Consider the following 19,284-nt stretch of genomic DNA (forward strand, 5'->3'; position numbering starts at 1 on the left):
TCGTGTGGGATCATGGGGCTAAATATACACAGCGACTGTCTACGCAATAGCGGGGGAGAGGGGTAGGAAAGGGGGGGGAGGGGTTGTTACGAATCCTGGGGTATATTGGGGGGAGAAGTGGGTTATAGTCTGTGGTCTACCGGCGCTTATATCCTTGAGGACCCACTCGCTGTCTTATATTGCATATACTTGTCTAGTCGACCAAGATTTGGTGTAGTGTCACTGTTGTTTGAGATTGTAGAGTACACGGGAGACGATGGTTCCGGAGGGTTGTGTAAATCGAACATTCGAGTAGTTGATGGTACCTAACAGGATGGAGAGTTGGGATAGATTTTGTGGAGCGGTAGATAGAACGACTCTTGGGTGGAAACTGCTTGGGGATGGAGTGGATCAAAGGGCGGTGAGGATGGCGAAGAGTTTTGTGAATACTGAGGCGACTGGAGGAGGGATCCAGTCCCTCTTTTAGGATCCCTGTCGCTTAAAGGCCCCTCTTTCCTGCCATACCCGAGAAAGAAAACGAGAGGCAAGACGATCATGAACGGTAAACGACTCCGCTCCTCTCCCGTCCTCCTCTCACTTGCCCTTAGGCAAGGCCCGGTGAAGACAAGATCAAGGCAAGGCCCGGAGGACCTCAGTGCCAAGTATTAACATCCTACTGGAGGAGGTGGAACCGATGACGACGGGGACAAGGCCGAAGTGAGCCGGCCACTTTTGCGCAATCCCAAGATCCCAGCCAAGCCGGCCACGACCTTCCGAGCCGGCGAGCGACCCCCTTGGGCCCAGAGGAACGCACCTCCTCCCTACGGTCCCGACCTGCCCCAACACTTGGCAGGTGGATGGTTATATATGGTGGCGACGTGTCAAGGCAGCACCGGGGAATTCACAGGTTCCCTATAGAGAAATATGCGGTCGATTTCCCTAACCAGGTGACCGGGCGAACGAAAGATTCAAGAAGTAGGATTACAAAGGATTGCAAAGGCGGAGCATGCCGACAGGAGACCTTTTGGTCCATAACTAGGTCGGATGCGAAAAAAATATATATAATAATAAATAAATAAATAAACAAATAAAAATATAATATAAATAATAATAAATAAAATAAACAAATGCATAGGTATGGTAAAATAATAAACAAACAGGTAAATAGCAAATAATAATAAATTGACATATAACTAATAATAATTGTGAATCTAGCAAATAATAATAAACGAACAGACAAATGATAACAAAACAAATAAACAAATAATATAAAAAAATATTGGATGAAAATCTTTCTTCCAGCAGAGGTCTTCATTCATGGGAGATCTGATCACGATACAGCTGTCCTATGACTCAGTCTCTCATACAAACATCACTACAACCTGGATTATTAAGATCTCTCTCTCTCTCTCTCTCTCTCTCTCTCTCTCTCTCTCACACACACACACACACACGCGCGCGCGGTTGATAGAGAACTGGACTGTCAGCACGAAGGTGCGTCAGCACCTGGTTCGAATCCTGCCCAGGGCCGAAATTATTTCGGTATCGCTGCGCTTCGGGTCGTTACTCCGACTCTCATGGGCGGGGAGTTGGGTATGTGTGTGTGTGCAAGGTCATAGCATTACCAATAGATCGGTCATACGAGCTCTGAGCTCTCTTCTGGGAGGGAAACAGCTGTCGATCACGAGTCCAACACGTGATCCAAAGACCAAGGTGAATACACACACAAATGTATACATACATACACCAACCTTTCAAGGGAGGTAGAACAAAAAATAAAATCATAAAATCCACTCCCACCCATTCCATCCCCACATACTCCACTTCCATTCACCCCCCTCCCTCCCTCTTATCTTGGCTCCTCCTGGATGACGGGTCATCCCTGCATCTCGCCCACTGCCCTGGGTCAGAAGCAGTGTAGCAAGACACAGCACATCCACAGCAAGGCCGCTTCATTTAATCGGCGACCCCACTAGAAATGTTGGAAAGGGTTAACTAACCATGGTATCCACATGAGAAGGCGGAGGGGGAGGGGGTGCTCTGAAGGGGGGAATGAAGTTCCCTGTGGTCTACAGTCTCCCCTCCTGAAGTTTCAGAATCTATCCTAATTATCTTTTATTCATTCATTTATTTGCTTGTTTATTTCGGTGATTACTTATCTATTACATGATTTTCTTGGTCAACGTGAACGAGGTTTGCCCCCACACCACCCACAGAGATTTCTCATAAATAGGGTTTAAATTGGACAAATTTAGGTTTAAGAAGGAAATAGACAAAAACTGGTTTACCAACAGTGTAGTTAATGAATGGAATAAACTTAGTAACCATGTTGTGACCATTGAAACAATGGAATGCTTTAAGAGAAGATAAGATTACTTTATGGATATGGATGATAGGTGGTAAGGGACATGGAACTGCCTAGTGTAGGCCTTATGGTCTTTTGCAGTCTCCTTCATTCTTACGTTCTTATGTCATCCGCTCCCCTCATAAGACCCTGGTGGAAATCTGGCACTGTCCTTGTTAAGAGTCTAGACATTCATTAATGTTCACTATAAACCCACTATCGGAGAAAAAATGACGGAAGTACAGGGAAACTGTATATTTCGACTACTATCTGTAGTCCTCTTCAGCAGAATGCTTACAAGAAGTTAAGGTACAAGTATAACTTCTTGTAAGCATTCTGCTGAAGAGGACTACAGATAGTAGTCGAAATATACAGTTTCCCTTTACTTCCGTCATTTTTTCTCCGATAGTGGGTTTATAGTGAACTTTTACATATGTGTTATAACATTACAATTTCCAATTCATTAATGTGTTATCCCACTGGGCTATCTTTCCTCCGATTGTTGGAACAAAGTTGCAGCCCGCAACTTTCGGAACGGAATCTGATATGCTAGAGGAAATAATTTACCTCCAGTATATCAAATGACATTCTATGCATTTTTTGTTGAGAAGACAAAATAATTTGCTACAGTCATTTTACGGCGGAGAAAGTGCTCGGGGTTGGCAGTACCGCCGATTAATCGGAGGATGGACGAAAAAAGCCTTTTAGTCCATCAACGGCATGAACCTCTCCTGCACATTTGTTCTAGCTGGCGTCAGACGATTTTATTCAGGTTAACAAGTTTTGGTAACATTGGCACAAAATGGCGCCCAGGAACAATGTGTCAAGTAAACTATTATATACGCCGGTAAAATATAGAATGGATCAACTTCAATATATCTCCTTTAAGATAAATGCATCAACAATAATTATGTAATGTGGCTGCAGGCCGGTACACCAAACGCGTACGCACATGCGCGCGCGCACATACACACGCACACACACAAAGCCACAGACAAAACTATAGAATTATACACTAAAACTTGCACGATCATATCATTCTAATTTACCTCGCCAAGAAGAAACTAGAGAAGAAATATTGAGAATAACATTACAGTTCCTACTAACCGGGAGCATGACGATTTAAAAAAATAAACGAAACCTTAAAACAACCCCTCCCCGCATGTTTAAGACTACAAGTTGTTCATCTGAACACAATAAAAAAAATGCGTACGAAAATAAGACGTTACAATTGAACAACTAGTGCGTACCAGCAGTTCTAGACGACGGGAATGCATGCGCAGGAATTCTAGACAGGAAGGAGGGAGGGAAGGAAGGAGGGAGGGAAGGAAGGAGGGAGGGAAGGAAGGAGGGAGGAAGGTACAAACGCCAAGTCTGAGATGGGTTTCGGATGGTCTATTTCTAGCGCCCCTGGGTGGGGTGGGGGGGTGGGGGGGTCAGTACTTGCTTCCTCTCACTTAGCACACTAAGACCGTCTCACACTCAAACGTATCCCCAGCCTCACACACCAAGCTTACGACCCGTTTCCGACCAACCTTCGACCGAATATCGAGCGATCGGTCGGCGACACAAAACCTATGCAAGTAATTGAAATGGAAAAAGTTGATGTGGTTGATAAGATGGAAATCTACTAGGGACTATTCAGTGTGTGTTGTAATACATCCATCTATCTATCGATCTGTCTATGTATCTATTTTATTACCGACTACCAGCGACTTCCAAAGACTACCTGCAACTGGTCGGTGACCATGTGAATAGGTAGCTTGGTGTGACTAGGCCTTTAGCTCTGTGGGGATTGAGGAGGGGGGGTTAGAGGTGGAAGGGAGAGGGAGGGAGGGGGGAGAGAAGGTCCTTGATGAGGCGAATCAAATCGCCTGTCGGGCGACGTAAAAAAAAAAAAAAAAAAAAAAAAAAAAAAAAAAAAAATCTCGACGACATAACTCCCGAACGGGTTAATCTCATTCGTACTAAAGGTTGGTTAACCTCAGAGTTGTCGATTTGATTTATTTTTTATTTATTCATTTAATTATTTTATTTTTTGTAACCACGGGGGAAATAACTTCTGCCAGCCCATATTGTTTCAGACACGAAGGGAAAGTGGCGGTCATCAATGTCCTTTTTTTTTTTTTTTTTTTTTTTTAAATATTTCGTAACGTCAAATATATTGGTCCACATTATCATCACCTGTCCCTGGAAAATGGTGGTCATCAATTCGAATATTTGCGAACACGCAAGAGGGACTAGACTAGACTAGGCTAGTTGGAAAAGATGAAAGAATCTTTTAATTTTAAACTGATGATCACAATTTTCTTGGGGCACCCTGACTTTATGGCACTTCAAACAATACCACCTCTTAACAAAATTTAAATGGGTTCACATTTCGGTGAATTAATATAGGCATATGCACCCTCAACTTCTTTATTGGGATACTCTCCTAAATTGGGGAATATGAATATATATATATATATATATATATATATATATATATATATATATATATATATATATATGAGAGAGAGAGAAATGGGTGGGGAGGGGCAAACGAAGAAGTGTTGGGAATAGAGTTTATTGCCCTAACGTTTTGACCAACTTGGTCTTCAGAGGGCGTGTTGCATTACAATAAACTCTACTCCCAACACATCTTCGTTTGCTCTTCCCCACCCATTTCTCTCTAATTTGTCTGAAATTATTTATATATATATATATATATATATATATATATATATATATACGTATATATAAATATATATATATATATACGTATACATACATATATATATACATATATATACATACATACATATACATATGCATATCTATACATATATATATATATATTGATGTAATTTGGGAGCAGGTTTTCTTTAATGCAGGTCTGATTAAATACGACAACATTCTGGAAGTTATTGATTTTCTTTCTTGTGTTTTCAATTTTCCTAATCCTACACTTCCCTTGGATGGGGTGGGCATAAACCAAATTCTTATAGTTTTCCATTCTATTACTACGAAAGACGAAATGTCATAGTAATAAAATGAAAAATTATAAAGAATTTGTTTATGGGAAGAGTAGGATTAAGAAAATTGAAAACACAAGAAAATCAATAACTTCCAGAATGCTGTCGTATTTAATCAAACCTGCACTATATATATATATATATATATATATACATATATATATATATATATATATATATATATATATATATATATATGTACATGTATATAATGACATTGTGCCAATGAATCCATCCTGAAGCGAGGTCAGCAACCGACCTCCACACGAAGGTCAAGTCGTTAGTCTTGCTCTCGGCCAACACCACACACTCGCTCGGCAGTCGCTTCTGCACTTACAGCCGGGGCAAGTGGCAGTCATCAGTGCCCTGTGGATTCCTCGACGATCTCGAGTCCTTCTACCCTCCTAGAACTGCCCCCCCCCCAACCCCTTGTACCTATTATGACTCTCATTCGGGAGGGTAATAGCTGTCGATCACGAGGCCATCGCGTGATCCAAGACCTGGACTTCTCAATTTTTTCCATTCCATTCCCTTCCCCCTTTTCATGAAATCTCGACGTTCGTGTGGGTCCCTCTTCTTCATTTTCTCCCAAATCCTCCCCGTCTAAAAAAAAAAAAAAAAAAAAAAAAAAAAAAATAATAATAATAATAATAATAATAATAATAACAACAATAAGCTGATGAAAAGAAACCCATTGCTTTATTAAATGATGTAGATCACGAGTCCAACACGTAACCCAAGACCGTGGTGAATCACACATGTATGCACGTGATAAGTCTGAAGTGGTAATATATCCGAAATATCAACACAAATGTTCACTACACGACAGTTTTTGAAAACCCTCACTCGCCAATCATCCCTTACATTTATAATAAAAAAAATAAAAAAACGAAGATATACAAATTTTTCATCATAGGGCGATCTTTGCCAAGACGACGACTACTCACGTGGTCTCGCCAGCTGGTTTGTGACGACACCATTTCTTGGCACGCGCGTGCGCCGTTCTGGCAAGACGACGTTGTCGGCCCGAAAGCTTCTAGTACATTCCTCCTCCTCAAGTCAACTCCCACAGCGATGACACATAGGTATTGCGTAAAACAATTAATATTCCGTAGGTTATCTATATATAATAATTCATATTCTCAATATTTTCGTCGTCCATGAACTAGCAATCCGCCGGTGGAAATATCAAAGTAATTGAAAAAATTCGAACAACATAATATGTTCAGTTTCGTAAACCTTGATTCACAAAATTGCATAAACACGACGACTTCAGTCCTCGTGCGTCTGGTAGCGTGCATTGCAACCCGTTGTTTTTGCGAAATGTTTTATAAGTTAATTGTAACTATCAAGTTATGTTGATAGGATTTATAATTATATGGTTAGCTTTAGGATGCCCTTCATTACCCGTGGGGACAGGTATTGTGGGATTTGTGACACGTGGTAACCGACGCAGAATTAGTTCACATCCTAATACCGACAAACGGTTAATGAAGGAATTCTAAAGCGACATCTAAAAACTAGACCCTCCTACGAAACGATATCACAACCAATACTCATATACAAGGTATATATATGTGCACACACACAGATATATATATATATATATATATATATATATATATATATATATATATATATATATATATATATATATATATATACTACTCAAATTGTACATGTTTGTGCGCGCCTGCGTGTTAAACTACCTTTTACCAAATCCTTCTTTCTCCTGCAGGTAAACTTATTCATCATTCTACAACGTAAGCAGAGATATGGGAGGCGAGGAGGAGGGGGGGATAGCGAACCGGGGAAGAATCCCATTGCCAGACCAGAAATAGTATGAATATGTAGGTCAATCCCCTTCCCCGCCCACGACGATAGGCCCCGACCCAAATATCGCAATGGTCCTATACTCGACCATACATGTTGCTCCCGTAACCTACATACTTGGGTTTCAATCTCACTTCATATGCACGAAGATTACAATACTATTCCTATTAGCCACCAGTGACTGCCTTGGCCGTCTAGACACACAAGACCAAGGTCACAGCTTTAGTCCCATTAAATGTTTCCACCTCATAAACATTATACACTCATTTCCAACAATTCCCGGTGACTGCCATTTACCGAGGCTGTCTGTGCACACAGGGTGGAAATGACAGCATTGTCCACAACTGAGAGTTTGACATATACTTTTCACAAACCCTTTGAACCCAATACTTTCCTCAACACCAAATTACCCACATTGGAGGGTGTGGAAGAGTGAGGGTTAGCATGTATATATCATCTCATTATTAATAATCTAGTAAGAACAACAGTCACGATTGTTCTCAGGACATCTTCCTGAATTGAAACAGTACCAACACAGAATTGGCCTGCCCACTGATTTAAACTGCCCTACATGCAACCACCCAGAAATATAGTTTCACTTTACCACTGGTCCACGGAGCAACTGTTGAATGGGAGTGGAGTATGTGGGGATGGAATGGGTGGGAGTGGATTTTATGCCTTTGTTTTTTTGGCTAACTTGTTTCTAAGGGGGAAAAAGCCTTTAGTATATGTACATACATGCAACCATTACATAGATGACATAGAACACCTCATAATACAGTGCCCTGCATTAACAATCCCTAGACAAGAACACAATATTTCTTCCCTGAGTGAATTGTGGACTTGCCCAAAGTCTGTGGATGGTTACCTAAAAGCTGCATGTCTCCCACATGGGAGATAAGGAGAGAGAGAGAGACAGAGAGAGAGAGAGAGGAAAAAAAAAAAAAAAAAAAAAAATCTTATTGGCCGGGGGTTCAGGGGCAGATGAGGGCTGTGGGCCTAGGCTGAGTCCCTGGGCTGAATCGCTAGAAAACAAACACATCCAAGCTGTTCCATTGATGTTGATATCGATATAATTCTACAAAAAATTAATCACTTGCAGACCAGCATAAAATAAACCGCTTACACACAGGTACAGCCGACATATGAATCGCCCAAAACTTCACATCAACCAAAAATCATTCGACCACCACAAAATAATTTTTTTTTAACAGGATCGTTTATTACAATCGGGAATTAATGACAAAAAATCGAGATCATTGTCAGGAAAAGAAAAAAATCGGAATCCCGATTTAAATCAGAAGAATATCATGCCTGCATATACCAAAGGCTTTTTCCCCTTTACAAGGAAGTTAGAAAAAAAAATAAATAAATAAAAATAATAATAATAATAATAATAATAATAAAAAATAAAATAAAAAATAAATAAATGGACCTGAAATCCTAAATTCAACTTTTCAATGTACCTACCTACAATAAAATATTTCCCCCACTTACAAGAGAGGTAGGCAAGTCAAAAGCAAATACCCACTCCCACCAGCCCCCACTCCCGTCCACCACCCTTTCCTCCCTCTCAACTTAGCTCCTCATGGATGACGGGTCATCCCTGTATCTCACCCACTGCCCTGGATCAGAGGCATTGCAGCAAGACACAGTACATCCAGAGCAAGGCCACTTTACTTAATTGCCAATCCCACTCTTTGTCCTCTCATACAGAAAAAGAGATGGGGAGAAATCCCTTCAGGCTGCATCAAAATATCATTCACACGTAACCATTCCCTAACCCCCCATCCTTCCTTGCATCACAGTGTCATTTATACACACCCATTCTCCACTCACCCCTATCCCCTGCCTTCTTCCTTCCTTGCTCAACAGACATTTCACTCTTGCTTGATGCCCCTTTCACCCCATCCATCCATCCATCTCATCCTTGGACATCCCCTCAAATTCACTCCCCACACCTCTTTTACTAATTTTTCTTCACTCATTCTTTCCATCTGTCCAAACCATCCCAATACTCTTTCATCAGCCCTATCTGCCATATCCTTTTCTACTCCAACTCACCTCCTCACCTTCTTGTTTCTCACTTTATCGAACCTTGTAACCCCTACCATACTTCTCAAGACATTTCATCTCAAACACATTTAAACTTTTCCTCTCTGCCTCTCTTAAATTCCATGTTTCTGCTCCATGCAGTGCCATCGGCACAATCACCCCTTCATATAATCTCTACTTTGCATCCATTCCCAAATCCCTTTTCTAATGACACTTTTTATTCCCGCAAAACATTTACTTGCTTCTCTCAATCTACAATTTACTTCCACCACCACTCCCTTTCATGCCACATGTGACCAGAAATACCTAAAGCTATCCACTTCCTTGAGCCTCTCTCCTTTAAGAAATACTTTCAACTCGCTGCCATCCTCTCCCCATGCACATCTCATCACCTTACTTTTACCCACATTTACCTTCAACTTTCTCCTATTGAATACCCTCCCAAACTGTCACTAATTCCCTTAATCCCTCCTCTAACCCTGCCATTAGTGCAGTGTCATCAGCAAATAAATGGCTCATCTCCCACTTTTCTTCGTTTTCTATAACCATGTCAAGTTCCCTGCCCACTACTTTTGTCTTTACCTCCCTGACCACCCCATCCATGAACACATTGAACAGCCATGGCAACATGACACATCCCTGTTGCAGTCCCATCCTTACCTGAAAACACTCACTCTATCCATTTCCAGTTCTAGCACAAGCTCTACTACTCTCATAGAAAATTTTGACTGCCCTTAACTGCTTTTCCCATATATCTGCAATATCTCCCACAGTGCTTTCTGTCTACCCTGTCATAAGCCTTTTCCAAATCCATAACAGCCCAAAAAACATTACCTTTTCCTAAAGCTTTTTCACATATCTGCCTTACCACAAAAATCTGATCCATGCAACCACTACTTTTCCTAAACCCACACTGTTCCTCACCAATTCCCTATGTTCTTCTCCTAATCTTCTCAATTAAAACCCTCATCAAACTGATCCCTCTGAAACTACTACACTCCCATTTGTCCCCTTTTCCCTTGTAAAGTGGAACTATAAAGGCAATCTACCCTCCATTAGATACACATTAAACAACTTCACAAGCTAAACCACTATTACTGTACCTCCCTTCTTCAGACACTCTGCATGACACCTATCTAACCCAGGTCACTTACCTTCCCTCATCATCTTCAAAACTACTTGCACCTTATCTTTTCTTATTTCTCCTTCATTTTCCTCTCCCATCAACATCATTTTCTTAACACCTCCCACTGCTATCACCAATCCCTCCCTATCCTCCTCCACATTCAAGAGTTCTCTAAAATACTCTGCCCACCTTCCCCTTACCACCTCCTCTTCTGTTAACATCCGTTCATCTGCACTTTTAACCTTTTCTTCTCAACTAGACTCACCTCATCTTCCTCTCTCCTTCCTTCCAAAACATCTTTTCATTATTTTTCAATTTCTTTTGTCATACTCCTCCCCCATTTTACAATAAAATCTACAAAAGCTATTACTAAGCTGAAGGAGTTAAACATATTAAGAATGTTGAGACATTCTGACAAATTGAAGTGGGTGGGAAGAGAAAAGATTGGAGTCTTATTCCAAGTTTTATTCTTGACTAGTTTTGCTGTAGCACTAGCCAAAGTACTCAAGAATAAAACTCGAAATAAGACTCCAGTCTTTCCTCTTCCCATCCACTTCATATTATGAATGACTTACCATCATGTCGTCAGAGCAGTCCAGCATCCTGTCCTTCAGGGTGTAGGCAGCTCCATGTGAAATGAGACAATCCCGTTCCATTTCACCGAAACGAATAGCTCCTCCACGTTTGCGACCCTTCACAGGTTGCCTGGTCACCACATCAACTGGACCAGTTGCTCGCACCTGTGGTCACATGTAAAGGAAAGTGTGTTCAGATAGAAGCACATCTAAAGAAAAATCATGAAAATAAATAAGGAGAGATGAAGATAAACAAAGAAATCATTATCATTATATATACCCTTGCAGTGTGTGTGTGTGTGATTCACCAAGGTCTTGGACCACATGATGGACTTGTGATTGACAGCTATTACCCTCCAGGAAGAGAGCTCAGAGCTCATATATATGTGTATGCATGTACTTACCTAGCTGTATTATATGGGAAGGGGAGCTATGCTCGTGGTGACCTGTCTTTGTATCCCACAACCACTAGTTTCTTCTTAAATTCTTGTATGGTGTTTGCAAACACTATTGTTTTGTCCAATTTTGTGTGTGTGTGTGTGTGTATTTACCTAGTTGTATTTTACAGGAAGGGGAGCTATGCTCATGGTGTCCCGTCTTCATATCTCGTTTTATCTAGACTGTTTTTAAATACGTGTATTGTTTTTGCACACACCACTTTCTCATCTAACTTGTTCCAAACATCTATTACTCTGTGGGGAAAGCTGTTCTTTTTCAGGTCTCTTCTACAACTGTCTTTCTTGATTTTCTTTCCGTGTCCTCTTATATTTCTACTATCCCATTTTATTAGATCCTCTCTATCAATAGCTTCTATACCTTTCATGATTCTATAGTTATCAAGTCTCCCCTCTCTCTTCTTTGCTCTAATGTCTGTAGCTCAAGTTTTGCTAGTCTCTCTTCATATGATAGTTCTGAGAGTGTTGGTGCCAATTTCGTAATTGCTCTTTGTATTCTTTCAAGTTTTGTTATACATTTTTTTGTACTTGGTGACCATGTCATCGCTGCAGACTCAAATCTTGGTCTTATCAAAGTGACTAGTATTTTCTTCACCATTTCTTTGTCCAGGTATGTAAATGCCACTTTGATTGTTCTTATTAAATTATAAGTTTCTCCAAATTTTCTTTTATATGTTTCTCAGAGGACATATTATTCATAATAATGACTCCCAGGTCCTTCTCATTTTCTACTTTTTTAATTTCTTCCTCTCCCAATTTATATGATCCCACTATTCTTTTTTTACTTCTTCCAAATTCCATTATACTACACTTATTGATATTGAATTCCATCTCCCACTTCCTACTCCATTCCCATACTTTATTGAGATCACTCTGTAGCGACTCACAATCTTCTTCAGTGTTCATTTTTTTCAACAGTTTTGCATCATCCACAAAGAAGCTCATATAACTTTCAATTCCTTTATCCATATCATCAATATATATAGCAAACATTATTGGGGCCAAAACTGTTCCTTGTGGAACTCCACTTATCACTTCATCCCAATTAGTGTGTTTGTCTCTTATCACTACTCTCATTTTTCTTTCATGCAAGATGTCTTCCATCCACTTTAGCAGTTTGCCCTGTATTCCTCCTGCAGTTTCTAGTTTCTTTAGCAACTTATGTGGCACCTTATCAAAAGCAAATTTTCAGGTCTAGAAATGCACAATCAGCCCATCCATCTCTTTCTTGTATTACATCTATTAGCCTTGAATAGAAACACGTTAAGTTTGTGATGCATGATCATCCCTGACTACATCCAAATTGCCTTGGATTTAGTACGTTGTTTTTTTAAATGCCTTACCCATCCAATTTTGATCATTCTTTCACAAATTTTTGCTATCGTACTTGTAAGAGAGACCGGTCTAGAGTTAGTAGGGTCTTCCTTGTTTCCCCCTTTATATATTGGTACTATATTTGCACTTTTCCAATCTTCTGGAACTTTTCCTTCTTTCAATGAACTGTTTATTAGACTATGTATTTTGTCTGTTAGTTCATTCCTGCATTATCTCAAAATCCAGTTTGCCATTTCATCTGGTCCATGCGATTTTCTGACATCGAGATTACTCAAGTGATTCATTATTTCATTCCTTGATACTTCTATCTCTTTCATAGGGGGGACTTTCTCCTTCCACTCAATATCTCTAGGTTGTATGTTCTCCCTCATAAACACCTATTTAAAATGCTTGTTCATAATTTCTGTCATTTCTATTTCCCCTGTGTCTTCAACTCCCCCTTGTTGTAGTTTCTCTAATTCTTGTTTGTTTTTCAGTTTGTTGTTTACAAATCTGTAAAATAGTTATGGTTGATCTTTACATTTTTCTATGATATCTTTTTCATACTTTCTCTTTTCTTCTCTGCACACTTGTACATATTCATTTCTATAACTAGGATATATTTTCAATTTTTTAGTTCTTTTGTATTTTTTCCATTTCATCCAAGCTTTATCCCTTTTGTCTTTTAACTCCCTACATCTTTTGCTGTACCAACACTTTACATATTCTTTTTCTTGCTTTTGTCTTGGGACATACTTTTCCACTCCTGCTTTATAAGTTTTTGTCAAAATATTCCATTTCTCTTCTACTGTTCTTTCCTTCTTGTGTATTCTTTCCCAGTCTGCTTTTTGAAAGAATTCCCTTATCTTATAAAAAAAAAAAAAAAATCATACATCAATCTTCCCTCTCTATATTGTTTTTTTTTCATGTGTTTTCCTCATTTAGTTCCAGTTCAACCAATATGTGGTCACTTTTACTTATTGGTGTCTTATATTCAATATTGTCCACTATTTCGGGTTCTGATGTGATTATTAGGTCCAATCTTGATGGTTCTTCCTCATTTCTATACCTAGTATTCTCCTGTATCCATTATGTCATTGTGTGTTCTATAATCATATCAAGTAGTACATTTCTCCATAGGTTGTCTCCACCCTTCACTGTCATCTCTTCCCAGCAGATTTCTTTACAATTAAAGTCACCCATTATAACTATTCTTCCTCCATCTTCCATTATCTTAGTGCTATCATTGTGTCTTCTAACATATTTTTGTGTTCTTTCTCTTCCTACGAAGCCGTTTTAGGAGGCACATAATTTACTACAAACTTCCTGCTCTTCCTATCCTTGTCCTCCACTTCCATCATAATCATCTCTACTCTATTCTTTCCATATGTGACATTCCTCACATTTATATCCTTCTTAGTCAGGAACATAACTCCACCCCCTTGTTTTACCTCTCTGTTTCTAATCCAATAATTATATGCACCATGTCCTACACTGTTGGGTGGTAGTGGACCTTTCAATTTTGTCTCTACAATTCCCATTATGTCCAGTTCTTTTTCCTTCAGGTAATCATTCAGTTCGTTCAAGCCTGTTATTAAGCCATCTATATTTGTGTAAGACACTTTTAATTTTCTGCTACTTCCATTGTGTTTTCTGTTTCCCTTCTGTTTTTCTCTGCTATGAACCATTTCCTCACTTTCATATTCACTACTCTCCAATAGAATTTCTCTTTTTCTGACTCTGTTCTTTTCTAATTTTTTTCCTTAGCTTCTAGTATTTTTGTTTTCTCATCCTCTCTTTCCTCTTTATTCATTTCTCTTTTTACCCACACCTGTTTATATTGATCACTGTCTGCTAGTTTCCCTGTTTTTGCTAAGATTTTCTCTGCTGTCATTTGTGACCTGAATTTAACCTTAATTGGTCTGGTCTTATCTGTATTGTATTTCCCTAGTTTATGTATTTCTTCTATTTCTTTCCTTGTTTCTGGTTCATCTTGAACTACTTTTAATATCTTATTTACTTTTCCTTTTCCTCCTTTATTCTTGTAGTCCTATTTGGATTACACTACTCTTCCATCCCTAATATAATTATACATTTCTTTTTACCTGCTAAGTCTCTTACTATATTCTCCTTCTCCCTCATCAATTTAATAACTGTGTACTTAGTTTGTTCTTTCATCTGCTGTTCCACTATACCTCTAAATTCAATTTTATTGTTCTCTTGTACTTTTTTCCAACCACTTACCTCTTTTACTATGGACTCTTTATTCTCTTTATTATTCCTCTTTAATTCCTCATTCTCATCCTTTACTTCTCTTAACTGTCTTTTTAATTCTTCTATTTCTTTAGTTAGGTTTTGATTCTCCTTTAGTTTTTCTAGTTTATCAACTCTTTGGGTAACTAGCGTTAATTGGTTAAACCTAACCTCCCATGTTTCGTTCATTTTAGTTTTTCCTCTAGATTTACTAGTCAGGGGAGGTTGTCATTTCCTCCCTCATTAAATCCATGGAAATAATTATCTTCACCTTCCATTGCACTGCTCTTATCTATATTTCTAATTTTTATATTTTTACTAATCTCTTTGACTTCACCACTGTTGTCTGCCCTCTCTTGTTGACATGCCGTCTGACTTCCTGGGCCCATTCGTCCCCTTCCTCATTTCCTTCCATTTTCCTCAGTAATCCCTCCTATTCTCCTTTTTCTTCACCTTCCCACTACACCATGAGCTTTCCCCTTCCCTATACAACACAGATACTCCCTCATCGTTGAGACCCATGAAAATTGTAGATTTTTCCGGAGTCCAAACTTCATTGTCACTTCGACCCACATGTGTGTGTGTGTCTTGCTGCAATGCCTTTCACCCAGGCAGTGTGTCAGGAGACAGGGATGACCCTTCATCCACAAGGTGCTAATATGGGAGGGACAACAAATGGGTTTTCAGTGGGTAAGGAGTGGGTGTGAGATGGGTGTGTATGGGTGTTGTTTGGCTGTATGCTTTGAACTGGCCACCCCTTTATAGGGGGGGGGAAGGCATTCTGTATATATATGAAGATGACTGTCAAAACACATACCAACATCACATACAATGAAAACACAATTCCCTTTCCATTTCATCACCTTGAGGATAAAGGATCATTCCTATCCCCTGTCATACCACTCAATGCAGTATGGGACAGTAATGCCATAGCTGTACCTGACAACTGGTGTTGGTTTACCCTCACTACTCCATCATATGGTGACACCTCCCCCTCATCTACTCAAAATAATTTATGAAGCAGATGAGAGCATCACTTCATTACATTATTCTTTCATTCATCCCCAACCTCCCTCCATTCATTTCTACATTTTCCTTTTTCCTTTACTCCACCTGATTATCTCATTCTTGGTCTTCCCTTAAAGTTCACTCCATCCACTTTTGCTGGCTATCTCCCACTTTAGAATTCAGTTCTCCTCACATCACTACATAACATTCCTTCTGAAACTCTCCCCACACTCATTTCAATCATTCCAAAACTTTTCTCTCCTCATTTTCCTAAATACCTGGGGGGTATCCACTCACAAACACCCATACCACTCAAATTATTCTCATATCTACATATGCTACACATGATGATGTTTCCTTCCATTCACCCTCATTCCCGACTTTAAACAAACATTTCTTACCTGCCATTTATCTGCAGTCATGTGCCTCAGTCTTTGGTAGTAGACAATACCTTCATAGATGTTTACATTCATCATTCTCCCATCTGTCCCACTATACAAAATATCTTCCCCATAGTAGTTGAAGCCACCTAGATGAAAAACAAAAACAATAAAAAATATACATATAAAGATTTTTAAGGACAATATTACTTTTTTTTATCCTTAATGTCAGACCATTCCCACTAACCAAGATCAATCAACTATTGCCTCAAGTTTCTAAAACTGGAAAAATATAGTCCCATACAAGCTGGCATTGTGCCTTGGGTTCCATAAATCTTTAGGAAAACATTTGACTAATTGTCAGTGTTGTTCAAGTGTGGGGCTGTTTCTCTGTCACCAGCTAATAGAAGGAGAAGAGCAGACACACTTTTTCTTACATGAAAAAATAATTACAAAATTATGGAAATTGATAGAGAGGTCTTGAGTTTGGCCCTGAGACCATATGCCAACCCTATCTCCTGACAGAGGTGAGGGCACTGACAGGCTCTGCATTGTACCATTTCAGATACATACTGCTCAAATATCTACACTCTACCAACACCATGCAATACATCCATACAAAAGCACATTTACATTTAGATCACAAAACAAAGCACTTCACCATTTCTTCTTTGCAACTATTCTTCATATGCTTGTTTCCTTCCTGCCACTACCACCTTCACTCCTTTGTTCTACAATTCATTGCATCTCCTTTTATTCCCTCTCATCCTCCTCTTCCCAGTATTATCTTTCTCTTTCTCCTTCTCATTCAATCTGCTCAACTTCAGCATTTCTACGCCTCCTTCTCTTTTCTACCTTCTTCATTTAAAACCCCACTCTTCATTTCCCTTAAACCAGATAATGATCTGACAATCCACTGCCCTCTCCCCTGAACACATTTATATCCAGAACTCTTCCAATCCTCCTTTTGGGTGACACTACACATTCCATTAATGCCCTCTCAACTATCCTCCCACCAACCATCCTGGTCCATGTATATTCATGCTTATCTTTCTTTATAAAACTATGTTTTCTATCATCATTTCCCTTTCAGTACACATCTCCAATATTGTCTCTCCACTACTCTTCCTTCCTACCACCCCATACTTCACTACTATTCCATAAATCAGTTCATATCCTACTCTAGCATTAAGACCCTCCAATACCATTGCATTTACATTTCCCCCACAACTTTCTACACACTCACCTAATTCAATCCATATGCAATAACAAATACCCTCATCTCCGATCCCAATCTCATCTTTGATGACACTTCTCTCCACTCCACCACCCACTTTTCTATTTCGTCACTTGCCAACAATGTTACTCCTTACACCTTACTCCCTACTCAAAACTTAAACATGCTATCATATTTATACTTACATATACCAAAGGATTTTCCCCCCCTAAAGGAGGTATCCAAAAAACAAAAGCATAAAAACCACTCCCACCCATTCCATCCCTAACATACTCCACTCCCCTCCACCCTTTTCCCTCTCTTATTTTGGCACCTCCCTCTTATCTTTGGCATATACATACCAAAAGGTCCTTTCCCTTTGTATGGGAAGGTGGCTAAATCTTTACATCCATCCATCCAACACTTGTCTGATACCCATACAAAAACTCATTTATTATCCCTCTCATCTTATTTATAATACAAGATGAAGTACCTTTTTCCAATATCTTTCCGAAGAAGTCAAAAGCTGGATTCTCATCATCAAATTCAAATGGTGTTGAGTTGAATGACTTTCCAAATTCTGCTGCAGCTTTACCAGCAATCAATTCTAGTAGTTTCCCTGAATAGATTATAATTCAAATTACTAAACCAATCAATCAATCAATCTGCTGCACAGGTCTCTCTTCCAGGAGACCCAAGCTTCACACAAATCACTACATCTCTTTTATGATTAAAAGTTTTACTTACTATAATGGAATGTATGGAACTATTGGTGACTGATTTATATTATATGCATTAATTATTTACACAAAAAAAAGAAAGAAGAAGAAGTCAAATTTATCACAATATTTGTACCTGCTGTCATTCTGGATGGGATTCCATGTGGGTTAAAGATGATGTCTGGGACAATCCCACTTTCTGAAAAGGGCAAATCCTCTGTGGGATAAAGACAACTCATGATGCCCTTCTGACCACTGCGACTTGCAAACTTGTCACCGATGATTGGATACCGCTGAAAAAAAAAAAAAATAAAAAAAAAATAAAATAAATAAATGAAATTACATATTACCCCAATACTCTTAGAGGATGCTGCCCCATAATGAAACACATAACTACATCATGCAAACAATAGTGTGGGATGAGCGAAAGATATTTCCTGTGAACCCTTCCTCACCAGCCAGGATCAATTAATGGAAAAATAACGAACAGAATAGCCCTCACAGACCCATGGTCATCATTGTATCCCACCACATTTCTCGGATCAATAAAGCACCTCCACAGCAGCGCCCGTCAGCCAGAACTGGCTTAGCCTAACCTCTTTAATATGTGGTAACACCCATCTTAATCCACTCTAGTATTTCTGGATGTCTGCCTCTCAGAGTATTATTTCTTAGATTTTTTAAGTGAAATTTTATCTTGCTGAGTACATATTAAACATACATGTACCAAGGTCTTTTCCTCCTAACAATAGGGATGACCAAGTCAATGCATGCTTCAACTCTTTCCAACACATAATGGAAGACTGCATTATACACAATCATGCACGCAAACAACACAACATACACTCTATAAAGGATTTGTGGGAAAACCCAGTTTTGGCTGTGGCATTCCTTGGGGAGATGGGACTGCTCGGACAGACAGTCTAGGGAACGACGACAACAACAACAACTCCTTGCAGGAGAAAAATGCAGGACTGGAGATACATACATACATATACCAAGGGTTTTTTCTG

At 39.3% G+C, this 19,284-nt stretch overlaps 1 protein-coding gene across 1 annotated transcript in view; it reads right to left on the reverse strand.

Annotated features, from left to right (window-relative positions):
• Window positions 1-19,284, reverse strand: part of Polr1B (RNA polymerase I subunit Rpl135) — a 58,510-nt gene that overhangs the window by 4,458 nt on the left and 34,768 nt on the right. Inside the window, exons 19-22 of the mRNA XM_076175418.1 lie at window positions 18,408-18,564; window positions 18,046-18,171; window positions 16,358-16,485; window positions 10,927-11,091 (exon numbers count right to left, since the gene is read on the reverse strand). Of these exons, the coding sequence (XP_076031533.1) occupies window positions 10,927-11,091; window positions 16,358-16,485; window positions 18,046-18,171; window positions 18,408-18,564 (576 nt within the window). The remainder of the gene's footprint in view (window positions 1-10,926; window positions 11,092-16,357; window positions 16,486-18,045; window positions 18,172-18,407; window positions 18,565-19,284) is intronic.

The sequence above is a fragment of the Oratosquilla oratoria genome, chromosome 37 (assembly GCF_046742065.1).
Source record: "Oratosquilla oratoria isolate Oo_2021 chromosome 37, ASM4674206v1, whole genome shotgun sequence".
NCBI lineage: Eukaryota > Metazoa > Arthropoda > Malacostraca > Stomatopoda > Squillidae > Oratosquilla > Oratosquilla oratoria.